Genomic DNA, 18,137 nt, shown 5'->3' on the forward strand with positions numbered 1-18,137 from the left:
TGTATTGTATTACTTTTTGAGTGAGAGCTTATTTAATTTGAGTGAAATATGATCGTAAAGTGGTAATGTTTGAGTTTGGAAAAGTCCTTGTTATTAAAAGACACTATCAAATTGTGGACAATAATATTAATATTAACGTCTACTATATACTGAGTGTCTGCTATAGGTATCTGGTCCAGTATTAGGTATTCTGTGCACCTTATCTCTAATTTTCCAACAACTGAAAGGCTTCATTATTCCCATTTAATAGATAAGAAAACTGAGGTTGAGAAAGACTAGGAGGCTGCAAGCCATATACCTACTCAGGAAAGAGAGAACCAGGGATTGGAACCCAGGTGTGTCTAACTCTAAAGCATATACAACAACAATAATAATACAAAAGGAACAAGATGTACTCAAGACGTGGAAAATCCTAACACTAGATTAAACCTTGGAGGCTGAGCCTGGGGGTTAACTGCACCTTATTTTCCACATCAGTACATAACCTGCTTCTCAATTCTGGTAAAGCCCGTAAGTAAATGACATCTAGATACACACTGTACATTGGGAACATCTCCAAGAGAACCACACTCGGCAGTAAAATGTAATGTGAAAGAACTTCAGTGCAGAAAAGCTTGTATTTCTTGAAAGTTCAAGTTTGTTAAATCGGAATATCAATTTTACTTAAGTAACAAAGTGACTATTCCACTGCAAGGATTCTAATTCTTGCCAAGCATGAATTTCTTCACTGAAGGCATTTATCTGGGCATAAAAGCCTCATCTGAGAATTATGCAGTAAAAAATATTTTCTTCTGTTTTTTAAAAAAATTCTTTAAAAAACAGTTAATATAAAACAGCTGAAAGATTTTCTTCATATTTTAACAAAATAAAATTCACCTCTGGAAATGAAAACAAACGTTAGAAATTTCAGTCCAAAATGGTTTCTGAGGAAAGTTATAGGCCACCAATAACAAAGGATTTAAGTAAATGCATCTGCTCAATGAAAACTATGAAACAGTTACAGGGCTATATTTAGTGAGTTAAATATTGTACCAACTAATGAATCAGGAACTGGTTCAAGTATAAAAGAACAAAATATAAATAAAAATATAGTTTAAACCAAATTTGTACAGAAATTTCCTTATTTATATCAGCTCTTTACTGCTAACCAGTCATTTATTAATTTTGACTTAGTTCCTTTTCTCAAAAAAGGAAATCACCTCAACATCAAGCTATCATTTGTGATTTATTTTAATTCACTTATAATGAGATTAGTATAGGCTTGAAGCATACTTTATCGGTCTCCAATTAACACATAACAAACCATCCAAACTCTTCCAATACTTAACATCCTAATGTTATCTTAGTTTCTATTACCATAATTTAACAACCTTAGAAGAGAGGAATTGCCATGGAAAATTAAAAGCTCTCTTTCCAGGCTTTAGCCATTTGTTGGCTTTTATCCCCCCTGCTTACATAAATCTTTAAAAGAGGAAGGTATATTCGATTCATCTCTCATTAAGAATAAAAAAGGATCTGGTAAATACATCAATTTAAATTAAAAATTCTCACATCTCCTCTTTAAGCAAACAGATCCTTCTGGTGACACAACCAGATTCATCCTTGGTGTTAGTGAACCGTTACAAGAAAATCTGATAAATGTGTATATTAAATGCCAGAGTTCTTAAGGACAATTGCACTTGTGTTAGGCTCATGAAGCTTTGCCTTTGATTTTCAAAAAACCAAAGAGTGCTGCTAAGTCAGAACAGGTTACTGTATTTCTCTGAGTACCTCCTGCCTTTCAAATACGGACTCATGGGCAAAGAATTCTGAAGTAAGACCGTCCATCTGCTTATCTCTCTCTCTTGTTTTGGTCATCCAAAAGGACACTCTGAGCTCTTTACAAGAGAACAGACATAAAACCATGGCAGCAATTCACGCCAGAAGGACTCCGGGTCCTTTAGACCATGGGTCTGAAAATGACCATGAATTGGACAAGCCCGGCAGATTGAGAGCCTCAGCCGGGGCTTCACGGAGTACTGGAACACGTATTTCCTCCTTCACTTCAAGTGAGCCTTTCAGTACTCACGGGAGGCATAGTGCAGGAGGGGGTCCCTACGGAGCCGGTTAAAATACTTCGCCATTTCTAGGGCTTTTTCCAAAGACCTCAAGAGGGATAACAAATTCTGAGGACACCCAAGAGAACGAAGTGCAAATGCACTGCTGGGCTGCTTTTCATGTTCCACGACATATTATCGTAAGAGTTTCTTTCGGGAAACAAAACTTGATACCAATGAACTTGGCCATTAAAAAGGAAGCTATACGAACCTGCGGACACGGTGTGTGAAGCTATCCTCAGATGCTCACTACCCTAATCTGTGGGTCAAACTGGATGCTGAAAACCTAGGGGCTAGAACTGGAGTCCGTGCACCACAGATGGTTAGTGGTGGTCTTGCTTTGCACGGGGAGAAAAGGAGTTAGAAGACACGCCATCCCTGTGCATCTCCTAAGTCCCGAGTTCTCATTTTCCCCTTATCTCTCTCTGTCTCACTCTTGTGCTTAAAAAAGTCATTCTTTAATGCTCTACATTTTATTCCATGTTTAAAATAATTATTTAATTCTAATTTAGAATGTCTTTCATGAGAATCAAAATGAGCCTTTTTCATGTGGAAATTTTGTGTGGCACTTGGTCCCAACAGGATGAGTCGATTCAGCCCTGTCCCTTCTTCAAAAAGTAACTATGGGGGCTTCCCTGGTGGCGCAGTGGTTGAGAATCTGCCTGCCAATGCAGGGGACACGGGTTCGAGCCCTGGTCTGGGAAGATCCCACATGCCGCGGAGCAACTGGGCCCGTGAGCCACAACTACTGAGCCTGCGCGTCTGGAGCCCGTGCTCCGCAACAAGAGAGGCCACGATAGTGAGAGGCCCGCACACCGCGATGAAGAGTGGCCCCCGCTTGCCGCAACTAGAGAAAGCCCTAGCACAGAAATGAAGACCCAACACAGCAATCAATCAATCAATCAGTAAATAAATAAATCTTAAAAAAAAAAAAAGTAACTACGTAAAAACAGAGAGTAGAATGGTGATTACCAGGGCCTCGGAGGCATGGGAATTGGGGAGATGTCCTTTAAGGGTATGAACTTGCAACTAGTAGATAAATAAGTCTTGGAGATCTAATGCACAGCCTAGTGATTGTGGACAACAAGACCATATTGTAAACTTGAAAGTTGCTGAGAGATTAGATCTCAATTGTTCCCACTACAAGAAAAGAAAGAATAATCATGTGACATGATAGAAGCATTAGCTAATGCTAAAGTGATAATCATATTGCAATATATACATGGATCAAATCAACTCACATGCCTTACACTTACACAATGCTATATGGTCAATTATATCTCAATAAAAAAGTATCTACAGATGACTATGCTTATATTGTATATTCATTATATATCTCTGAATGATTGGAGATGTTCTAGTATGCATCCCTAGTTATTTATTAACATTAATATATTTGAAGTATTTTTAACAAACATTTAATGAATGTATATTGACTCTGAACATGAATCCCATTCTACCCACACCGATCCCCCCTGAACAGTCATGTACTCCCAGACAACCACCTATGTCAAATAAGAAATTTACTTACAAGAGTCTACATAACAAATAATGTTTAATCTGGTATCACTTGCCTATGAAAAACTGATCTTAAATGTTAAAGGTGTCTTGGACCTTCTTCCTGGTAAACTTCAGTTATTTTCCATTTAAGGTTAAAGCTCCTTCATTAGACAAAGCCGCCAAAATTCTAGGAGTAATGTATCCCCAACACACATACGACCTCCAGTGGAAAAGTACCTTTGAAACAAGGAGACAGAGGTCTTTGGTGCTATGGGACTTACAAATGCAAGCATAAAAGATATCTCCCCTCTTAAGCACTTAGTTGAAAGGTCCCTGAATGTCATATAGGATGCCTATTTGTTTTGCACTGCCTCTTCTGCATGTGATGTATCACGTGGCTCAAACAGATTAGTGCTAAGGGAGAGATTTATTTTATTTTTTTCTGGTTAGATAGATATGCAAGCCAAACTATTATGACAACTTGATAAATGTAGCTTTTGAAAATGCTTTCTGTTGTAATAATACAGCAAACAACAAGGAGGCATGCGGCCAGGCGTCATCCATCAGTAGGTGAGCTGGCGGGGAACAGACCAGACCCTGGTGTCACACCAGTTCTTCCTGATCTGCTAGGGGCTCTAATGTGGCCTAAGGACCCAAAAGAAGAGTTGGCCTGAAAGCTGAATTTTGAAAGCAATTTTAAAAAGAAGAAGGGGTAACGGAATTCCACACTGAAAAACGGTACCATAAATTGAGTCCTCGACGTGAAAGTGTTTCTTTGGCGTAGGTAACATATTTTTGTAACATTAGTTTTACAATTCAACACTTCTGCTCTATACTGATCTCTCATTATAAAGACATTCTGAATTCTGTGCCAGCTTGGAGACTCTGATTTATGTACACAGAGAGAGTTACTAAAACTTAATGTGTAGACCAAATTCAGTATAAATGGAAACCACATAGGTTTAGGAAAAACATTCTAAGATGACATCTTCTCTGTTCTTTGATCTTCTCTTGACCATAGGGAACTGTACTTTTACAGATTCCTGAGCGGCAGCTTAGAGGCTGCAGAGCTGTTCAATTAAAATATAGATACACATGAGGATACTACAGACTGAATTTTGGAGTTTGGCCTGTGAGTTTCAAATTGGTTTATTTGCTATTATGAGTGCCTGGTATGTTCTAAATTACAACTAGAAAAACCAGTGCCAATTTCTTTTCCCAAACAAGTATGATTTTACATACCTCTGCCTATTCTTCAAAGACAGACATGCTACAACAAAGCATTGAGTTCTCACAAATAGCGGCTAGGGTTATGAAAATGAGGAGGGCACTCATGTAATCAAAAGAGAAGAAGGCAAGAACAAGACACTGGAAACCACAGTGATCATGCCCAGCTTCTAATGAAACCAGAAACTGCCCCGAGCAGACTGCTCAGATAATCTAATGAGACAACATACAACACGCAATCTCAAAGTGAAGAGGAGCCCCTGGGCAGGACGTTCTGGTTCACAAATTCTGGTAGAATGCTTTCTGATTTACAGTCACTTCACACATTTATTGAGCATCCAATCGGAACCAGTACTAAGCCAAGGCATTGTGAAAGGTACAAAAATGAGGACTCCCCTGACCCTTCTCAAAGCTATAATTTAGTTGTAAAATAATCCACAAGTCCAAATAGAACACATATCAGTATAATGTAGCATCAACAGCTAATGGGCATGGTCTGGATACTAAATATGGAGGTATTAGACAAAGGGACCGACTGATGAGAGACAGAAGTAACTTACAAAGGTGATATCTTAGGAGGGGTGTCCTGTATGGGCCATACAAGTCCCAAGAGGGTGATGGGAGAAAGGAGAATTCAAAACACAGCCTTCCCTCCCTGCTCCTGCTTCCTAAAGTACGGCAGTAGGTTACTGGCCCCCATAGTCCATTCGGTCAATTCACCCAGCATTGACTGAGTACCTGCTTTGCAAAAGAGGGAGACATAAAGAAAAGCAAGATAAAACCTGTGCCCATCGTGCTGACAGTCTAGTGGGGGACAGGGTCTTATTAATAACTATAACACAAGCCAGGCTAGGTAAAAGTGATTAAAAGTGGTGCAAACATAGTGCCTTAGAAATATAGCAAAGTGAGACTAGGGGCCACCGCTGGAGGTTACTTTAGATAACACTGAGGGTTTGTGGGCATGGGCAGTGGGAGGCGTTGTAGGAAGAGGGCTCATCAGGAGAAAAGGCACAGAGTCAGCAGCATGGCCATCAGTTGAAAGGATCAGGACACAGGCCTGCAGCCACCCAGGATACTTTTCACTTTTAGAAAATGTATTTTTGGTTACTTGCTTTTCTCCTTTGCAGTCCCTCTGTGTGATCTCTGAGTTCCAGTGCCCAGCGAAACATGGTTTACTGTTAGCATTCCACAAGCATTTATTGAGAAATGCAAGGAAGGAGGGAAGGAGGGAGGGAGGGAAGGAAGGAAGGAGGGAGGGAAGGAAGGAAGGAAGGAAGGAAGGAGTAGAACAGAAGGAAATGCTATAAGGATAATTTCAGGTCACAAAGAATTTTTGGCCTCATATTTGCTCTAATTTTTGAACCTGAAACCCAATTAGAATCTTTCTACAATAAACCAAAGATGAAAAGTTTACAACGAAACTAAATAGCTACCAAAGGAAAGAAATTTTGGCTCTTTTCTACGGACATGTTTATTTTCACATATTTACTCAAAGTTGTATTTGTCACTGCAATGCATTTGTTCCCTCTGAAAGAGGGCGAGGGGTGGGGGTCAGGGGGATTGCTGCCTTTGGCTAGAGATCCACCAGCAGGAAGGACATGTACTTTATAACACATACACACATGCCATAAGATTTGCAAATGATCTTACATTTGCTCGGTAGCCAAAAGAGGCAAAGAATGAGAATAAAAACAAATGTGTTTTAGCAACATCAAGTCCAACTTTTCCATCTTCCCCATGAGGAAAATGTGTATTATGAAACTCTAGGACTCTCACAACCTCACCCCATACAGCCCTGGAACTGGGAATTTATGAATTATTTTGGCTAGAGACAAAAGCTCTTCGATATGCCTGTATCACCCAGATGTCCACTGCAAAATGAGGGCCTGGAGAATCACAACATTTTTCTTTAAAACCATTCATATTCAGAGCAGTTTTAGACTCCTCTTCCTATCTAACAGCAAAATGGGCCACACATTCGATTTGGAGTTGAAGGGCGCCTTAGACATTCTTTCAATATAAACATTTATTGAACACCTATTCTGTTCCAGGCACTGTCCTCTTGACATCGTAGATGAGCCACCTAAATCCCAGAGAAACTGAGAACCTAATCCTACATCACACAGCTAGAAAAGAGTGGGGTCAATATTCAAAATTAGTAGTTTGATAAAATAAATAAATAAAGGGGATAATCCACAAAATAGGATAAAGTTTCTATCAGAGGCAATGAAACACACGGTTTTTCTTAAGAGTCAGGTTCCCAAATAGGTGACTGTTTCCCATAGGAAAGGATCTCTATCTTGACTAATGAGTCCTACCGCAAAGCCAAGGTAGAGCTTGGCCCTGAAGCTATTTGAGCTTGGCATATGTAGTTATGGGCTTCAGCTGATGATCACACATAAATATGATGTTACTTAGCGTTCTGTACTTAGTTTTTTCTGTCTCTAGGTAAAGTATCCATTCCCCAATGTATGTAATTCTGGTATCTCTTTTTTTTTTCTCTTAATATCTTGTGTTCTTTTATTTCAATCTCTCTCTCTCTCTCTCTCTCTCTCACTCTCACAAACACACACGCACACACACACGCCGGCACACACCCTTTCGCCCCTTTATCCCGCACCCCCCATCCCCAGTGGTTGAAACTAAGCAAAACAGAGTTAGATACACTCCTCTCTTCTATTGTATTGATACAAACTGGGATCAAAAAGATGAAATAGAATTCAAGGAAGTCTTTCTTTTTTTAGGGGGACAGGGATAATTATAGATGCTGAATTGAAGGTGGAAAGTTAAACTCTATGGTTAAGGAATTTAATGAAATTGAGGGGAAGCTGATCTCAGAGAATTTGCATAAACCACCCCAGTCACTGGGAATTAACTTAGTTAGTCACTAACAACCTGGAGGTTTAAAGGGTCATATCTATAAGCTTAATAATGGAATGGAAGAAAATTTCAGAAATCACTAAGTCTATTCGCCACTTTGGGCAAGGTTGATCTTGAGTAATACTAGACAACTGGAGAACTACACAGAAAGGTTATTGCTGTGGCTCACAGGAGTACAGAGGAAATCACTACTTTTATGTCCTGACATGATGGTGTCCATGACTTTTCCTCCCACACTGCAGATTACGTCATTCTATAAAAACCTGAATGAGGAAGTTAAACATAAAGAAATCTCTTTATCAGAAAATATCTTCTTTTCTTCATAACCCCAACCTCTAAATTCTCAGAAAGCTGGAGACAAACCTCATCATTTCACTATCATGCCCTCCAATAGAGCAGCAATTCTAACACTGGATACACATTAAAGTATTTGGAGAGCTTTTACAAAATTATTGATGGCAGGGCTCCAACCCCCGAGATCCTAATTTAATTGGCCTTCAGTGGAGCCCAGATATTTGTATTTTTTATAAAGCTTTCCAGGTGACTCTAAAGTACAGCCAGGGTTAAGAACCAGCGCTACAGATGTATTACCTATTTACAGAACTGGGGGAAATTCTCTTAGTTCTTAAAATATCTTGCAACTATAATCAGTAGAAACTCAATATAATCAGTAGAAACTTAATAATACGATAAATTCCCAACAGCAAATTCTTGTCCCTTGGGCTTTATATCCTTAGTTACACCTAGAAATTTGCCTAATACATGGTAGATGTTCAATAAATATTTAATAAATGAATGCATGAAAATTGAGATTCAGTCTTAAAGGTCATATGTTTCTGAGAATTTATTCATTTTTTCTAGGTTATCCTATTTTTTGGCATATAATGGTTCATAATAGTCTCTATCACCCTTTTAATTTCTGAAGCATCCACTGTAATGTCTCCTCTTTCATTTCTGATTTTATTTATTTGCATCTTCTCCCTTTTTTTCCCCTCAGTCTGGCTAAGGGTTTGTCAATTTCATCTTTTCAAAAAACAAACTCTCAGTTTAGTTGATCTTTTCAATTGTTTTTCTATTCTCTATTTGATTTGTTTTTGCCCTAGTTCTTATTACTTCTTTCCTCTGCTAACTGTGGGCTTAGTTTGTTCTCCTTTGTCTAGTTCAGGCCCATAACAAACAAAAATATGGAAGCGGTAATCTAAAACCTCCTGACAAAGAAAAGCCCAGGACCAGATGGCTTCACAGGTGAATTCTACCAAATATTTTAAAAATAATTAATGCCAATCTTTCTTAAACTCTTCCAAAAAACAGAAGAGGGAATACTTTCAAACTCAGAAACTGAACAAGAAAAACAAAACTGGAGGCATCACATTTCCTGATTTCAAACTATATTACAAAGTTATAGTAATCAATACACTATGTTACTGGGACAGAAACAGGCATATAGACCAATGGAACAGAATAAAGAGCCTGGAAATATACCTGTGCTTATACAGTCAACTAATCTTTGACAAGGTGCCAAGAACACACAATGGGCAAAAGATAGTCTCTTCAATAAATGGTATTAGGAAAACTGGATAGCCACATGCAGAAGAATTAAACTGTACCCTTATCTCACACCGAGTACCAAAAATTAACTCAAAATAGATGAAAGACTTAAATATAAGTCTTTAAACTGTAAAACTACTAGAAGAAAACATAGGAAAAAAGTGCCTTGACACTGGTCTTAGCAACAATTCTTTGGTCATGACAGCAAAAGCACAGGCAACTAAGACAAAAATTGACAAGTGAAGTTGCATCAAACTAAAAAGCTTCTGTACAGCAAAGGAAACAATCAACAGAGTGAAGAGCCAACCTACCTAGTGGAAGAAAATATTTGCAAACCATATGTCTGACAAGGGGTTAATATCCAAAATATATTTTTAAAAAACTCATATAACTCAAGAGTAAAAAAAAATCCCAAATAACCCAATTTAAAAAATGGCCAGAGGACCTGGATAGACATTTCTCAAAAAAAGACATACAAGTGTCCAAAAGATACATGAAAAGATGTTCACCATCACTACCATCAGGGAAATGCAAATCAAAACCACAAGGAGATATCACTCACATCTGTTAGAATGGTTATCATCAAAAAGATAAGTGGGAGAGGAGGTAGAGAAAAGGGAGCCTTATGCACTGGTGATGGAAATGTAAATTGGTAAAGGCATTATGAAAAGCTGTATGGGGATTCCTCAAAAAATTAAAAATAACTAGTATATGACCCAGCAATTTCACTACTGGGTATATACCCAAAGGAAATGAAATCTGGATCTCGAATAGGTATATACCTATGTTCATTGTAGCATCATTCATAATATAGCCAAGATATGAAAACAACTTAAAGGTCCCTTGATGAATGAATGGATAAAGAAAATGTGGTATGTACATACAATGGGGTATTATTTAGTCTTAACAAAGATGGGAATCCTGCCATTTGTGACAACATAGATGAACCTGAAGGACATCATGCTGAGTGAAATAAGCCAGACACAGAGAGACAAATACTGAATGATCTTGCTTACATGTGGGACCTAAAATAGTAAAACTCATAGAAGCAGAGAGCAGAATAGTGGTTGCCACGTGCACAGGAGGGGTGGGGGAAATGAGGAGATGTTGGTCAAAGGGGACAATGTTTCAGTTATGCAAGATGAATGAGTTCTGAAGACCTAAAGTACAGCATGGTAATGACAGTTAACAAGGCTGTATTGCATACTTGAAATTTGCTAAGAACATAGATCTTAAATCTTCTTAACACACACACACACACACACACACAAACTACAGGGATGGGACGGATATGTTACTTAGCTTGATTGTGGCGATCTTTTCACAATGTACACATTTATTAAAACATCAAGTTGTATGCCTTAAATATATATTATTTTTACACGTCAAAGATACCTCAGTAAAGTAGTTTAAAAAAAAAGAAAACTGAGTAGAAATAAAAAACTTCAGAAAAGCTATTGAACAAACCAAATAAGGAATTTTTAAATAAACAGAAAAAGACAGCCAAGAGTCACAGATTCCCAATATGGCTAGTAAAGGTTATGGACACTAAACACATTTCCACCATCTTTTATTTCAACAAACAGGTTTATGGGACAAACCAGGCCATAAATTGGCCCCAAACATTCAGTCATTGGCCTTAGTGTATTTTCCTCCTGAAAGAACATCAGATCTTGGAACAAAACATCCCTCTAAGATATATGACCTGGAATATTAGAAGTCCTGGTAATATATTTAGAATAGGCTTTGACCCAAAAAGTTAAAGGAAGGCAACTGCAAACTCTTAAACATATATCGCAAAATGTGAAATCTCCGCTAACACAATGAAAAGATCACCTCATATAAATGACATGACTAGTCGGACTCATTCTGAACTTGTATATCTTTCTGTTAAACAAACCTCAAACATTTCCAAGGAAAACAAGGCTGATAACACACAACATTTGATGAAGAATAACAGATAAATCTTGCTTTGGGGCTCACTTGTACTGGAAGTCCTAAAACCTCTTAAGTCTTGTGAACCTTAATTGGATGTTATGACAGAGATGAGGTGACTTCAAAAGAAAAAACCTCTGTTTAAGAAGCCAAATCTTAACATTAAAATTTTCCTTTTGGTATTTATTATTATACACCAAATCTTAAAATTAAAATATTTCTTTCAGTATTTATTGTTATGAAGTATATAAATTATTTGCTAACTAAAGCTTATATTCATGTAAGTATCAATATTATTATGGGAGAAAAACTGTATTTGCAATTAAAAAAAAATCAGAGGAGTTAGCTTATTTTCCTTTAGCACAATTATTATGAAATGACAAGTTTGAATGATCTTCCCCATTCCTGTGAGGTAATCTTCCTTGGGATATTTATTTTAATTTTTTTGCACTTATATTGACAACATTCTGGCAGCCATATCCCTTTGGAATAATATCACAATCTTAATTTTTTTAGGCACCTCTATAGTGTGATGATTTTTATCTCTTGTTCATCTAATAATTTTGTTCAACTCAAAAAATTTGTATTCAACTCCAGAATTCAATTCAAAATTTATTAACTTTTTAAAATGTTTTCATCCTTTATAGGTATGCCTCTTTTTTTTTGTTATTTGGATATCTATGAAGTCAACAAGTATTTCATTTAATCAGTTGGGATTTAACAAAATATTCGTACTCTTAATGTATTAAATACCTATTGTATTAATTTATTAATCTATAGTATTAATTAGTCTGGAGATTAATTTGGCATTTCAGAAAGTGGAAAAAGGTCATAAAAGACCTTTAAATCTTCTTCAGCCACCAATGCAAAGGCTGACACTACACTTAAGAGTATCAGCTGACTCACTCACTGCTATCTTTTTTTTTTTTCTAAAAGATATCTGCACCGCCATGTTCAGTGCAGCATTATTATTTTTTTTAACATCTTTATTGGAGTATAATTGCTTTACAATGGTGTGTTAGTTTCTGCTGTATAACAAAGTGAATCAGCTATACATATACATATATCCCCATATCTCTTCCCTCTCGCGTCTCCCTCCCACCCTCCCTATCCCACCCCTCTAGGTGGTCACAAAGCACCGAGCTGATCTCCCTGTGCTATGCGGCTGCTTCCCACTAGCTATCTAATTTACATTTGATAGTATATATAAGTCCATGCCACTCTCTCACTTCGTCCCAGCTTACTCGTCCCCCTCCCTGGGTCCTCAAGTCCATTCTCTACGTCAGCGTCTTTATTCCTGTCCTGCCCCTCGGTTCTTCAGAACCATTTTCTTTTTTTTTAGATTCCATATATATGTGTTAGCATACGGTATTTGTTTTTCTCTTTCTGACTTACTTCACTCTGTATGACAGACTCTAGGTCCATCCACCTCACTACAAATAACTCAATTTCGTTTCTTTTTATGTCTGAGTAAATGAGCTGCAGTTTACACCTTTGACCTTGATCTTGGCACAGACCTAATATAGGGGTACATGTGATGTTAGACACATTATTCTTAAGTGCCTTATGCATCTGGAACTCCTTTCAGGCAAAAAGCTAAATGACCTGGCTGAAGACAAACCTAGAGCTCTCAGAGACACATCTTTAGTATCATATTTTTAAAAAATATGCTTAAGTCATTTAGGTTGCAGAAGGATCATTTCCACTAAACAACACACCATACGAGGTCAACCAGACAAATGAATTTGCTAAAAATATGATTTCAGAGTATTTAGTGGGAGAGGTGGAAAACTGGAGAGAGGAGAAGCAGCTTCTCAAGGTAGTCGGTACATTGTTTAATTCATGTGTAATAAAACAAAGGACCATCATAAAGTATAAGTAGGTAGAGTCTGTTTTTTAATTAAAAAAAAATAAAAGCAGACATTATATACCACTTGGTGATTAGCAACAACTGCATTATTAGAGTTACTCAATGAAACCTAATGGAATCTTACAGAAATTAGCAAAAGTTGTAGAAAAAATTTTATACAGTGCCTTCCTTTATTGCTCAAATCAAATTTGCAGCAAAAGGCAATAATCAATGCTGCAATATCAGAAATTGGGAAAATCAAGCACTGCTTACTTTCTGTGAGCCTAGAAAAAAGACAGGGGAGAAGCCAAGGAAAGGATTCTGCTCAGTATCTTCCTGGGTCAGGGCTGTTTTCCCAGCATTAAGTACTGCCAGTTGAGAATGAAGGATTTTATATTTAATGCTTGTTTATATTTTCACTGTGCTTTGCCTCCACTGATTTTTTTTTTTCCCAAAAGGTCAGAGAATATGTTCTATACTCAGGGGATTAACCAAGCCTCCTCCAAGCTCCCAATCCATCAGGGAACATACTTAACTCCAGAAGTTGAGCCACTGTCATCTATTCCATAAAATCTGACTATTTTAGCTTCCATTACAGTTCTATCATATTGGGAATAATTACTATCTGATATCAGACCTAAATGTGACCTATGAGATCATATCACCAGGGCTAGAAAATGAGCCTGGCAGGTTAACTCAGCAGGTGGATGGGAGTTACTTGGGCTGAATTGGAATGCTAACTATTACATTACAACACACATTCTAGTTACCTGCTGGGCCTCTAAAGACATATACATTCATAACCTCTGACCTTTCCCAAGAGTTATACGGTGACTAAATTGAATTTGGATGCCTAAATATGGAGTGGAGAGATGAGAGAAAACTCATTATGTCCATTAACCATCAGAAATGAATTGCCACAGAAGACTATCCATGGTAGATTGCCAAAATGGTCCCAATTCTTTACATCGCATGGCTTTCCTTGTAACATTTTTGCTCTCGCGCATTGACTTTGGACTTGGCTAGGTAACTTACTTTGGCCAATGTACATCTTTTAAAAAAATTATGACAGGACTATTTATCTGTGCCCGACATATATTTTGACACCATTCTTCAACGGGGCTTGTGTTGTGAAGTGACTTTATGCTGAACTGTACTGATTCTGGTTCTCTTGAGAAAAACAACACATAGGTTGATTCAGCTGTGCAGTCGCTTCTTTTACTATTTCTTTATGTTCTTACCAGATCTGGAAATGCCATCTGTTTGAAGACTTTTTTCTTTTTCTTCAAATCCCTAAAGAATAGGTGGTCCACTTCTCTCCCCATTCTTTTTTTACTTCCTATCCACACCAGTATGAGTTTACTGAATGTGTTTTTTCAATATTTGAGAGTCAAATAGGGACATATATACATTCATAATTTTAGAATTTACATTCTACTTTTTCAGTTCATTATAAGTAGATGACAGCCCTGACCCAAAGATGACACTGAGACCTCCCATAGTATCTTAATAAAATCCTAACGACTGGAGCCTTAATTTACTAGGTGACAAAAATGGTAGTTTTGAATATCACAGGACATCAATATTTGATGATTTGCCAGATGACAGACTTTCACTTGTGGTTTTAATTCATTCCTGAAGTTGTTTCTCAGTCTCTCACTCAGTACAAGGTTTTCACAATGTAACATTCACATCACTGAGCCAATGTGAAAGTTCCCATACAGTTCTTACCAGCTTTGTGAGACACATGTTTTGGCTCATCCCTACAGAATATTCAAGCATGCTTACTTGGGCAAACTACATAATAGGAACATTCCAAATTTGTACCTTTTGGCTTTACCGATGTGTGTTTATTATCAGTTATGCCCCACAGTGCTATCACCATGTAGCATCATGTAGTACAGATTTAGGAAGTTTTTGATATTCATGATTAAGAGAACAGGTGAATCATTAGGATGAAAGGTCTGTTCTTTCTTATCGGCTCACAGATCTGGTTTGATATGAAGCTGGCCTCCAATGAAGACAAACTGACTAGTGGATTCAACCAACAGACTGATCTTCAGTGTAGACCCAAACACCAGAATGACTAAATATCAGAATTGATCTGGTATCTTTCAAGATATGCCCTTTGGCCATTTTCCCCCTGGGTATGTTATTTCCACTGGGGCCTCTCTGGAACCAAAACGATAACTAGTTATCAATGGATTCAGTGAGGAAACATCTATTGAGCTCTTAATATCTCTCAGACCCTGTGCAGACCTAGGGGATACGGAAAAAAGTAAGACCTGGACCCTGATTTCAAGAAATTCTCACTCTTATTAGAATAAGTTGACATTTTCCTGAAACTATATCTCACCACTTTCTGCTGTTGATGAAAAGTCTAGAAGAATCAGCAGATGCATAATCTTTCCTTCTTCTGTTTCATGTTTTATTTATAATATATAGTAATTTTGATCAAACCTCTTCCTTGCCACATATAACACTTTTCACTGTCGAATAAAATCTTTCATTAAAAAAATATTACCATAGTACTTTGTATTTTATAGTTTGGAGAAAAATCTAGTCATAGACCACACAGTTCAAGAAGCAGTTTTGAATTATTATTATTATTCTAAGTAAAGACTTTCCATTCTAACACCTCCAGCCTTTTCCTTTCAGCTTAGGAACTGTTAGCCACTCTTACTTCCCCTTTCATCATCTCTCCCAGTGTTCATGCCCCAATTTCCACTGCAGTTTCTATTCTTCCAAATCTCATAATATGTAAAACTCATCATGCAGGAAACTGAATGACCTTGGGGAACTTCTGGCCATTATAACATCTAAAGAAACCAAATCAATATATCCTTCATTTGCAAACTACTTGGTAACATTGGAATCCAACATAATATGCTATTAATGTTAATATTTTTATTATTATTGTCACTATAATTAAGATGGTACCAAAAGTATAATATATTATGGAGTTATAGATGCTAGATCCATTTCTAATAATAAATTTTCCTTCCAGTTCTAACATGAAAACAGATAAGAAAATTTGCTTGGTGAATGAGATAAATTCTATATTGCTTATCATATAAGGGTATCTGAACACTTAGCTGGAGATGGTCATATTTAATTCTTTGGACCTTCCTTTCATTCCTTCATCTGGATTTGTGTGCAACAAAATGCTCTGCATTTCTCCAAAAGTATGCCTCCAACCTGCTCCCTCGGGGTCTTGCAAAAGCCCCAGGCTGTGGGTTCAGGACTTACTTGCTGCTGAGGCAGCGCCTCAGCGAGTAGGAGGCCCCTCCACCGCAGGTGCGTGAGCACTCACTCCACGGGCCCCAGGCGTCCCACAGGCCGTCCCGGTCCTCCTCAGAGCGTGCGGTCCTGGAGCTCTGTGAGGAACGAGAGGATGGTCAGTATGAGTCCTCAGTGAACGCGGAAATGTGCGTCCTAAAGCATGGGTGGTCTGTGTGTCTGTACATGCTGGCCTTGCTGAGGATGAAGATGGGTTCAGATTCTCAGATTCTTTCCAATTTAATACTGTGCATATGTTTAGGGAGAGGGATATTTGAGTTCAAGGACCCTGGGCTGTGACTGAAAAGGGCAAGGGACTGCATTTATGGGAGTGAACAGAAAAAAGTGGCCAGAAATAAGAATCTGGGTCAGAGGAAGATAGATTGCACTGAAGTCACAGTTTTGCCCAGGGTTCATGAGTCTACTCTTTTGTTGCTTTGTGAAGAGAGAAGCTGCACTCAGAGATGTTTCTGCTCTGAGAAGATTGACATGTGCATACCAGCACTGCTTTCCAAAATTTAACATTTTATACAACTGACTCTTTTTTTAAATGAAGCAGCGTCATTCCTAGTTTTCAGATGCGTTAATGAGAATAATTGCATGAAGTAACTTCAGTAATGCAAGGATTGGCTCCAGACAGACAGATTTGCTTGTTATTGACAGACTTCCTAGTGAAATCTGCATTTACTGTAAGGAAAATTGTTATGTGTAGGTCTCCAGGTAGTGCTTCACATTTCTTAGAAGAGTTAAAGAGAAAATTTGTGCCAGTTACATAATAGAATAATAATAATAGTTAATAGAACAGGTTCTGAAGTTAGAAACTACCTGGGTTTGGATATGGATTCTGTTTTTTAAGTAATTATATGTCCTTGTACAAGTAACTTACCACCTCCCTACACTTCAATTTCCCTTTCTATAAAATGGGGATAATATTATAACCATGACACTACATCCACGTGTGTGCATGCACACACACACACACACACACACACACACACACACTGTAGAAAGACTAGTTATACAAACTAAGCTTAGGACTAGTTTCAGAGTAAATCACAAATAAATATTACCTATAATTATTATGTTATTATAAATTGAGAATGTGTCACATATGTACGTTCACAGTTGTATTAGTCTGCTCATGTTGCCGTAACAAAATACCAACCTGGGTGTTTTAAACAATAAAAATTTATTTTTCCACAGTTCTGGAGTCAAAGTCCGAGACTAGGATGCCAGCATGGTTGGCTCCCAATGAAGACTTTCCCTTTGGGTTACAGATGGCTTCTTTGTCACTATGTGGTCACATGACCTCCACTTTATGTGAGTAAGAGAGGGAGAGCAAGCTCACTGGTGTCTCTTGTTAGAAGGGCACTAATCTCATCATGAGGGCCCCATCCTCACCACCTTATCTAACCCTAATTATCTCCTAAAGGCTCCATCTTCAAATAACATCACATTGGGCAGGAGGGCTTCAACATATGAATTTGGGGGGCGATACAACTCAGCCCATGGCAAGAGTTCTACAAATAGCTAGTGTAAACTGTGGCCAAGTTACTTTACTGAATAAACCAAGTGATACCCGTATAGTAAAGGTGGTATTGCTTCATGTCAATAACATACACATGACAAATGTTAAAATTTCAAAACTATTTATATTTGGAAAAGGCAAACTGTAAAGAACATGTGCATGATAGGCAACATGACGGTTCATCTTCAGTTTTTTCTCTAAGGAGAGAGCATAGGCAGTGTATAACATTGGAAGAGCATGGAATACAGAGGCGACAGGAGGGTAACCTCTTATAAAGCATTGTGAGAACTTGAGA

General features: G+C 37.8%; 1 protein-coding gene across 2 annotated transcripts in view; it reads right to left on the minus strand.

Annotated features, from left to right (window-relative positions):
* Positions 1-18,137, minus strand: part of ADAMTSL1 (ADAMTS like 1) — a 467,116-nt gene that overhangs the window by 416,490 nt on the left and 32,489 nt on the right. For both annotated transcript variants that reach the window (XM_057549050.1, XM_007176787.3), the window contains exon 2: positions 16,285-16,412. In XM_057549050.1, the coding sequence (XP_057405033.1) occupies positions 16,285-16,412 (128 nt within the window). The remainder of the gene's footprint in view (positions 1-16,284; positions 16,413-18,137) is intronic.

This window comes from Balaenoptera acutorostrata, chromosome 6 (assembly GCF_949987535.1).
Source record: "Balaenoptera acutorostrata chromosome 6, mBalAcu1.1, whole genome shotgun sequence".
Taxonomy (NCBI): domain Eukaryota; kingdom Metazoa; phylum Chordata; class Mammalia; order Artiodactyla; family Balaenopteridae; genus Balaenoptera; species Balaenoptera acutorostrata.